The sequence below is a fragment of the Herpailurus yagouaroundi genome, unplaced genomic scaffold (assembly GCF_014898765.1).
Source record: "Herpailurus yagouaroundi ecotype Mexico unplaced genomic scaffold, PumYag 159, whole genome shotgun sequence".
Lineage (NCBI taxonomy): Eukaryota > Metazoa > Chordata > Mammalia > Carnivora > Felidae > Herpailurus > Herpailurus yagouaroundi.
Window position 1 is genome coordinate 15,891,070 of NW_024412400.1, and position 9,638 is coordinate 15,900,707.

The window sequence follows — 9,638 nt, forward strand, 5'->3', positions numbered from 1 at the left end:
TACAGGTATCAGAGTGGCTGACGCTCATGACCCATGTCAGGAACCTCTTAAGAGACTATTGATATGGACAGGAACTGTGGTGCTTTCCAAGGGCAGAAATGTGATTCCTGGAGGCCCAAAGTTAACCTAAGGTGGGTTGGAGAAGGCTTTGTGGGTCAAAATTGCAAAGGATCCAACCTTCCTACTTAAGCCCCACAAAAAGCCATTGTTGCTCATTACTGTGTTAATGAGACCATCACTTGGGAATCTGCAAGCCTCTTGGTCTGGGGAACCAGCAACTTCAACAGTAAAGTGAATGTAAAGCAACGCAGTACATTGGTTAAGAGGCCCGTGGGTTCTAAAATTGACTGGATTTCAGTATCTGCTGTACTTCTTATAAGGCCTGGTTTTCTGAATTAATTACTTACACTCTTGTGTCTCTGATACCTCATTCACAAAAGACTATCTCATAGGGTAATTACAAGGACTAATTAATACAACCCAAAGAAAGTACTTGGTGCCTTGTAAGTGCTCCATAAATTCTATTAGTCATTCTTACTCCGGAGCCCAGAATTGAGATCCATGTTAGGGCTCCAGCTTTGTCTTGCACTTCTCCCCGACACAGATTCCTTCATCCCAAATACCACCCTGCATTTTTACCTCTTTCCTCCCCCTGCTTCATCTGCCTTCCTTGCCTGTATCACCATCTGATGAGATCCCACCCAAGTTCCAAGGGTTATCTGTAATGGCACCTTAAAACCAAAATGAAAACCAAAAACCAAACCCACAATTCCCTGCTCCAAGAACTGAATTCGCTTTCTCCTATCTCAGAACAGTTTCAGGGACACAGTATCTTGATATACTGGTACATACATTTGTCAAAACTTATGGAACTGTACCCTTAACATGGCCAATTTTCTGGCATGTAAATCATACCTCTCCAAACCAACCCAGTAGGAACATAATGAGAATGTCTCAGCCTTTGGAAAGAGGAACACTTGGTTCAAAGTCAAGTTCTAATACTTTCTACCTGGCACTTCGTTGGCCTTCTTTCACCTCCGTTTCCTCTTATGTAAATGGGGCAGTTGTTACGTTCTCCTTTTGCAGTGAAGGTTTAGAGACTTAATGATAGTATAAAAATGCCTCGCACACTGTTGATGCTATATTACAGTTAGGACTTTCCTTTTCAGCATAGCTATTTCTATGTTTGTCACATACACCTGCCCACCAAAAGGTGATCTTCAGAACAGAATATGTGCTGTCCTTTTCTTGTCCATGTATCTGGCATAGAGTAAAAGCAGTGTGTTTAGCTAGATATAATATAATATAATATAATATAATATAATATAATATAATATAATTAATATAATTAATATAACAGCTAAACACACCAACTTTTAGATAGCGAACATCTAGCGGCATCCCAGCGGAAGCCTCTGCAGGATGCCGGACTGTGTATTATCACTCAGGTTTGCTAAGGCTCAGTATTTTAAAGTCTGACAGACACTTTCCTTGCTCGATCATTCAGCTATGGCTTCCCCGTGTCCAGTAGGACTTAATAACACATCTTTCATTATGATAATTCTTTAGGCTCGTAAGGGTTGTCGATTTCTCTTGAAAGCAACGGAATGACTGTACTGTTTTCTGGACCAATAAGTCACTCTGTTTTCCATGGTTCAAAGTTAAGCTTTTATTTGGTTTTAAATTAAAAAAATAAATTTCATTATTAAATAGTGAGATGGATCTAACTTATGTCCAGATAGTAGCTTACTCAGGAATATACCACTGGGGGTACAATTAAGGGGTGGGACACCTAAACTAAAATTATCTGTTATGTTGTCATGTTTGTTAAAAGCTCGACAGTGGCATAATTCAAAAGAAAGGGAGATACAAAGTTTTAGATGTTTACAACGGATGGGAAAAGTAAACCACTTATTCTATTGCAACTGCAAACGAATTTCTTTCTCGGTGCCAGTCTGTTTGGATGCTATACCACAGTGCTAATGTCATCGGGCTCATCTGCTTTCTTCTGCCTGCTGGGCAGGGATTTCAAGTATTCAAGGTGTCTCCGGGCATCCTCCTGATTTTGCCTCACGTAATACACCACATATGAGATCACCATGGTGAACCAGCCAAACATGGTGACCAGCATGGCATAATCGGTAGTCTTTTTGGGGAGGTTACAAAGGTCAGCATCATTGGCAGCATTGAGGAATGGTCTCCCGGCATGCTCATCCAACACAGAAGTCTTACAGATCACATTGTGGGCTGTCTCGTGGTTGGATGCCATGCTCCTCAGAACTTGCTGGAGAGTACAGTCGCAGTGCCAGGGGTTGTTGGCGATTCTGGCCCTGGCCTTCAGGTTATTGAAGGCATTTTTGTGCACGCTTTGAATCCGGTTGTCAGACAAGTCCAGAGTCTGCAAAGTTTCCGCTACTCCTTTGAAAGCATGCTCATCGATAAACTCAATGCCGTTTTTGGACAAGTTGAGAACTCTTAGTTGATGGAGGTCCTTAAAAATCTCATTGGGGATAGATGTGATCTGATTGGAGTCGAGATACAATAAGACTGTTTCAGGAGGAAGATCTCTAGGTATTTCCTTGAGATTTGCATTGCTACAGGTGACATTTAAACCCCCAGAGGAAGAACAGAGACAGCCCTTGGGACACATACTGGCTGAATGAAAGCACAGTATCATAAGAACAAAACTTTGTAAGAGGAGACACATGGAGAGGGAACGGGTTAACCACAGGTCTACCAGATTCATGCTGGAATGTCAGCATAATCACAAGCCCATTCCTCATTCACTCCGACAAGCAAGCGTGGCAACGGTTCCAGCCTTGTCCACACTGCTGATTTCCTCCTTGCTTATTTCAAAAGGTTGCAGCTAACACATGTGTCTCTTCATTATTCCTGTCCTTGCTTGGGTACCTAAAGGAAAGGGAAGCAGAGACAATTAGCTTTTTTTGCAGAGAGAGCAATTAAAAGTGCTCTCAGGCGTCTGGCATTCTATGTGGGCAGGAGAGGTAATTTCCATTGATACCACTGGGAGATGTCTACATAATGGGAGTCTCCTGCTCAAATCCCAGGTGCTTGGGGAAAGGTCTGTCAATAAATGACATTTCCGAATCATGCTGCCTTGTTTTTAGTTGTGCAGAATTACAGCAAACGGCCTAGAATTCTGTCATCTCTACTAGTCCTCTCAACATCCTGAACCCCTTCTAAATTATATAGCAATAAAATTTAATTATGCCTTTCCTCCTTTCTACAGTTGCAGATGCATGAATGCAGTTTAGACCTCCTCTTGAGCAGCAATGAGAAATAACACTGATATTTCATGGTTAATGACCATAGATAGCAATAATTGTCATGGCTCCTGAATGGATGCTCAATTGGAATATTTTCTCTAAAGAAACATCTTGCTTGAATTAAGAAATGAATAAATGCATTCCAACCTTTACAACAAAATGTTGCTAGGGACTGATAGAACAGAATCCCCAAAAGGGTTGTCTCCCTGATTCTCTCTGTTTTCTAAACAACCTATCCCGTCCCCAATAGGTCTTCAAATATGACACACACCTCCAAGACTTTTTAAAATATAAGATAAGGACTAAAAAATATTAGCCTCTAAGACTTTCCCAATAGCTTACTTTTTTCTTTCCAATCATTATATGTATATATTATTGCTGAAATGTATATATATACATATACATGATAAATTATATATATATAATAAATTACATATATAATAAATACATAGTAAAACCTTGGATTGCAAGTGACTTGCTCTCCGAGTGTTCTGCAAGATGAACAAACATTTCTAATAAATTTTAACTTGATAAACGAGTGATGTCTTGCAATACCAGTGGTAAATGACACCGAATGTCACATGATCACAACGGAGGCAACGGTTCTTGAAATTCACTTTGATATACAAGTGCTTTGGATTACATGTATGTTTCCAGAATGAATTATGCTTGAAAACCAAGGTTTTACTGTATACATATATAATATTGTTGGAAGGGGCTTCTGAAATGTAATTAATATTTTAATATTAAGTAATATAAGTAAGGATACAAGCTTACTCAGGAACAGAAATGAGAATATTAAGTGAACCCTCCAAACTCTTTTCTCATATAGAGAGGACAGGCATCTTTGGGACCAGTTCACAGAGGAAGCAAGTGGATTTTGGAGAGATTATGTGATTCGCCCAAGGTTATAGCTCATAGGTGGCAGAGACAGGACTCACGCCAAAGGCTTTATTCTGACTTATTAATCTCCTAACACTCTCTACTACCCCTACAATGCTCTCCCAACATTATCTGCTCTATAAAGACAGTTGGGATCAAGGAAGCATTGCTTGTTGTGACTTCTGATGCTGTTATGTCGAAGCTCAACCCCAAATTCAGTACCCCATGGAGCTCGATGTCTGATTTCAGAGTGTCCTCTCTCAGGATGTGAGAAACAAGGGGAATATTCCTTCCTCTTACCCCAGTGAGTAATACATGACTTTCTGCATGAGCAACAAATGAGTATCTGCAAACTTATCTTTTCTAAAGATCCCAGATGGATAAATACAGGGGGAAATGACTCCAAATGTTACCAAACTCACAGAAGAGAAGATTAATGTGAGCTGAAAACATAATGAATGGGGTTGTTAATCATGGAAAAAATGAGATTAGCACTAGCAGAATGGAGTGGATGTGCTTTTGGAATCCCGAGTCCCTTAAATGCCAGAGAATGCTAAAGAAGGACCTCTAGGCTTACTGGGCCATCCATCAATAGCTCATTTCATTTGCAGTGAGTTTCCCTCCCTTCCATGTGTTCCTTGAAAACTGCATTGCACGACATTTGGGACTCTAGTGATTGTCTAGATGGGAGAGAGGAAAAAATAAGCAGGTGTGGAGGGGAGGGCATTCAGAGAGAAAGGAGGGTGGCAGAAGGATAAGATAAAGGATGTTAGGAGGAAGGCATGAGAAGGACACAGGAGATGGGGGACATGAACATGATTAGAGAACATGAAAAAAGTCTATGCGATCAACCAACTCCCATCAACTGAGGCTGTGCAACCAGCCTAAATCCTGCTGAAAGGTGGGAAGGCTTCTCTGGCAGACCCTCCACATCTCTCCAGAGACTGATTAAGAGTCTACCTGAAGAAAAGTGTTCACCAAGTTAGACCGTAAGTTCCATGAAGGCAGGGGCTTGTTTCCACCTCATGCGGAAACAACAGCAAACAATTAAAAAGTGCAAAGTGCAATTAAAAAGTACACTGGCGTGTATCCCAGCTTTAATCCTTATTAGCAATGTGTTCCTGGGCAAGTTATTTAACCTCTCTAAGCCTTATTTTCCTTATCTTTGAATAGAAATGATAAAAGAACACAGTTACAAAGTTGATTTGAGAATTATGTGGGATAATCCACATAAAGCATTTAGCCCAATGTCTAATAGGTAGTAAGAGCTCCACACTTGTTAGCTACGGTTACTGCTATTATCCCAGATACGTTCCCAAATGCTAGCATAGTGCTTGACATGTAGTAAGGGCTATACAAACATCTATTGTATGAATGATCGAATAACACATTGAAGCATATAGCTTTACTTTTTCTTCCCTAAGATAATTATTTTTATTTTTAATATAAATATTGGCTCTTCCAATGTCTATTGGTTTTACATGTCAACATGGTGGTCTTTGGAAAAATCATGAGTGCAGGCTCCTAGCTGATGAAAGGAAGAATGGAGCTTTTCCGGTAGGCTTCTTGAGACTTAATCTTGGTTTCTCCAGGATGATCGGCCCAATGGTCATGGTAACAGACAAGAAATGATGAGAACACATCTTGAGTTTTCAACAACAGAATGAAATACCTCTTGAGATGGAATCCAATGAAATGGTTTCACCTTGAAACCTTGAAATGGTCCACCTATACACTGAATAGAATGCCTATTAGGAATACAAATACAGAGTATCTCTTGCATTCAGAGATGCTGGGCTCAAACTATTTCATTTTCTTCCTGTCATGTTGGAGGAAAGGGAAACAAAAGCTCTGGGACTGGCTAGATTACTTGGCTGCTATGACTCAGCCTCTAGTGCTCCCATGCTCAGCCAGGACAAAGTGACAAGAGATGCAAGCAGTAGAGAATTGAGCCCTTGGATGTCTAGGAAGCAGACAGCAGGGGCCAGAGTTATTGAGTCAAGGTCATCTTCAGCAGGGAAGATGGAAGAACGGCCTCTCCACTCTAATATGCCGAATTACTATTTTCCAAAACCAGCTTGACATTGTCTTAAATTGCTGGAGAGGTCAAAAGAGGTTCTTGGAAAAGAAAGACATGGGAGGTGTGCCTCACAGTGAAAAACATAGGTATGCTTCTGACATCAGCTACCACCCAGCAGAGTATAAAGCTAAGGAGCAGCTCAAAAACTTAAAACTCCCTCCTGCTCTATTTCCAGTCAGGTCTACCCAAATATGCGAAGCAGCAAACACAATATCCTGCTAGAAAAAATAGAGTGTCTCCTTTCTAACTTCAGGAGGAGTATGTAGAACACCAGAGAAGGGCTCGGGTCACACTGGTGATGGCAAGAATAGAAGCAGCATCACTGCCCGTCCTCCTGATAAGGAACAAGATCCAATAAAGGGACAGAGCAAATCAAACGGTGCCTTCTCTACCTCTTGACTCCCCTCTGCATTTCTCAACTCATCATACTACCCTATCTTCATTCCCTTTAAATATGTCTGGGGCAGTCAGGAAGCTACTGTATTTTTGGAATGTGGTATTTAGGTATGAGCTGTGCTCCCAAAAGGGGCCATTTTATCCCTGGGCCCATGCCTTGCCCACATCTCCCCATCACATGGGTCTCCAAGGTCCAACAATTAATGCCCGGATTGGGTAGTAACTATCAAATGTTGTCTCCAGAAGAAAAAAAAAAAGTGTATTTAGCAAACTGCCTGAGAAGACAGATCTTTCAGTGGTTGATTAACAACTCTATCTTGCTTCCTGTTCCTTTCTTCTCATCATTAGGGGATAGATACCCAGGGACACTCAGGGCTTCAAACCCAAAGCTTTCATTAACTCTTCTAAGATCAGTGAGCACACCAATTCAAGAAGAAATACCAGACCGATTTCTCCCAATTTCTTTCCATGCAACACTGCTACCAATAAGGATTTGATTAAAGAGCACAATACAGCAACCCAGGAAGGCCCTTTGATTCAGGGTGGGGGGGGGGGGTGGTGGGGTGGGTGGGTGGGTTCATTAATTTTCAAATTAATGAAAAAAGAAAAAAAAAACCTCATAAGTTTAAGTACTTAAAATTAAAACTTCCATAGGGCAAAAGTAAGACCATACACAAAATGAAAGGGCAGATGCTAAAACAAAGGGTTGATTTCTTTAATATACAAGACATTCTTACCAAGGGATAAGAAACTGATCCAACAGAAAAATAGGACAGAAAAACAATATATACGAATGACCAAAAAAACCCTATGAAAAGATCCTTGATCTCACTGACACAAGAATAAATTCAAGTGAAAGTACCTAACATCTTGGTTAAAATTAGGAAAACTAGGGTCAGTGTAAGTGTAAAAAACAAAGCACTCTCAAACCCTTGATGAGGGGATACTTGGGACACTCTTTTTGTACAAGCAATGTAGGAATATCTATTCAGGTTTTAAAACATGAGAACAAGTTAGACTGACTTGTACTGATGTAAAGATCTCCAAAGATGACCTCAAAAAGCAGCTAGGAAAAAGGGGTTTATAGTCTCATCCTGTTTGTGGAAAGTTTTAAAAAGAGGACACGAATGTGCAGCTATAGGTATATAACATATGTTTGCAAATGCATAGTTCGTTTCTGAAAGGATCTGTATGGAAGGAAATGTATATGAAACTATTAATAGTGGTTAACTGAGGAGCAGAACTCAAGGGGCTGATGGGGAGAAAAGCAGTGGTCTCTTTATTTCATACCCTTCTAGTGGATTTAACTTTTTATGATACAAAGGTGTTTTTGTTTACATAAAATTAAAAAAAAATTAGTGCAAAAGGACCAGCACTTAACTGAAAAAAACAATCTGAACATAACGCCTCAGAAGACAACTTTCGAGCACCATGAAACAGTTGGACAATGGCGGCCAGGAGGGTTGGGTCAATAACAAGACGATAAAGTTTAAAAAGCTGAACGTGTTTCAACCTGAGAGACTGAATACGCAAAGGGACAATGCTGAGACCACATATCAAAACAGAACTTCAACTCACAACCTGCTTAAACCAGCCCAGGAAGCCAAACTGCAGCCTCTATAGCAATTGTCCCAACTCAGCCAGATCAGTAACTGCCAGCTTCCCTCATTTTCCCTCCTGCTTCCAATTTAGGGTTAACCAGGGAGAGCCAAATCTGCTCCCCTAAGCAACCACATAACGAGGTTCTGGGTCTAGTTAGCCTGCTTCCAGATTCCTCATGCCAAGAGCCACCAATCAGGGCACATCTGAAGCCTTTCATTTGTCCCACGATAAAGCTTTTACACTCCCTGCCTCCCCGTGAGTCTCTGCCGAATGCGAGGGATCGGGGCTGGCTCCCTTGCTATAGAAAGCTTGGGGAGGGGCGCCTGGGTGGCGCAGTCGGTTGAGCGTCCGACTTCAACCAGGTCACGATCTCACGGTCCGTGAGTTCGAGCCCCGCGTCGGGCTCTGGGCTGATGGCTCAGAGCCTGGAGCCTGTTTCCGATTCTGTGTCTCCCTCTCTCTCTGCCCCTCCCCCGTTCATGCTCTGTCTCTCTCTGTCCCAAAAATAATAAATAAACGTTGGAAAAAAAAAAATCTTTCATTTAAAAAAAAAAAAAAGAAAAAGAAAAGAAAGCTTGGGGAAAATGGCCTCTGCTTGTTCTCATTTGGGTAGTTTTCATTTACTTCCGCAAAGACTACAGTATGTGATATTTTCAATGTAATATTTCCAAAGTTAGCTTTATAACTTATTATAGAAATTATATAGGGATTTCTTTACATGCTCAAGTTTTCTATAAACTAAGTATTGGTTGCATAAAACATCAATGTGTATAATTCCTGACCAAAAAATGAGGAACAGTTGGGATCTGAATAATTCAGGTGAATGAACTATATAGATAATTTTGAGATGACGTTCACAGATATGACACCTTATTTCGCATCTTTAGCATTGAGCTCTGCCATGAACTTTAGTTTTGCATTTCCACTCGCAACCACCTCTCACCAAAAGATTCCACCTGGGCTTCACAATGGGCATCCTTAAAAGTAAAATCACTTTCACCCTTTATCCTCACCCAACTACCTTCTACCATAAACCACCTATTCTTCCCTCCTGATTTCTTGGGAACTGTTTCCATTTTCATTCTCCCTGCCCGCTCTCTTATGCTTTGTGTCCCCTTTTTCTCTCTCCTGTTCAAAACACTATCCTCTTGCACCAAAAGGAAGCCAAAGCCTCCTTCCCGGCCTGCCTGTGTGCAGCTTCTGTTCTCCTTCCAATGTCAGGTGCAAGTAACACTTTGACCATGAATTTCCACTGGCCAGGGGCGCCTGGGTGGCGCAGTCGGTTAAGCGTCTGACTTCAGCCAGGTCACGATCTCGCGGTCTGTGAGTTCGAGCCCCGCGTCGGGCTCTGGGCTGATGGCTCAGAGCCTGGAGCCTGTTTCCGATTCTGT

General features: G+C 41.3%; 1 protein-coding gene across 2 annotated transcripts in view; it reads right to left on the bottom strand.

Moving 5' to 3' along the window:
* Positions 1-1,649: 1,649 nt before the first annotated feature.
* LRRC3B (leucine rich repeat containing 3B) overlaps positions 1,650-9,638 on the bottom strand; it is a 90,209-nt gene continuing 82,220 nt past the window's right edge. For both annotated transcript variants that reach the window (XM_040480027.1, XM_040480028.1), the window contains exon 2: positions 1,650-2,910. In XM_040480027.1, the coding sequence (XP_040335961.1) occupies positions 1,967-2,746 (780 nt within the window). In that variant the 5' untranslated portion in view covers positions 2,747-2,910 and the 3' untranslated portion in view covers positions 1,650-1,966. The remainder of the gene's footprint in view (positions 2,911-9,638) is intronic.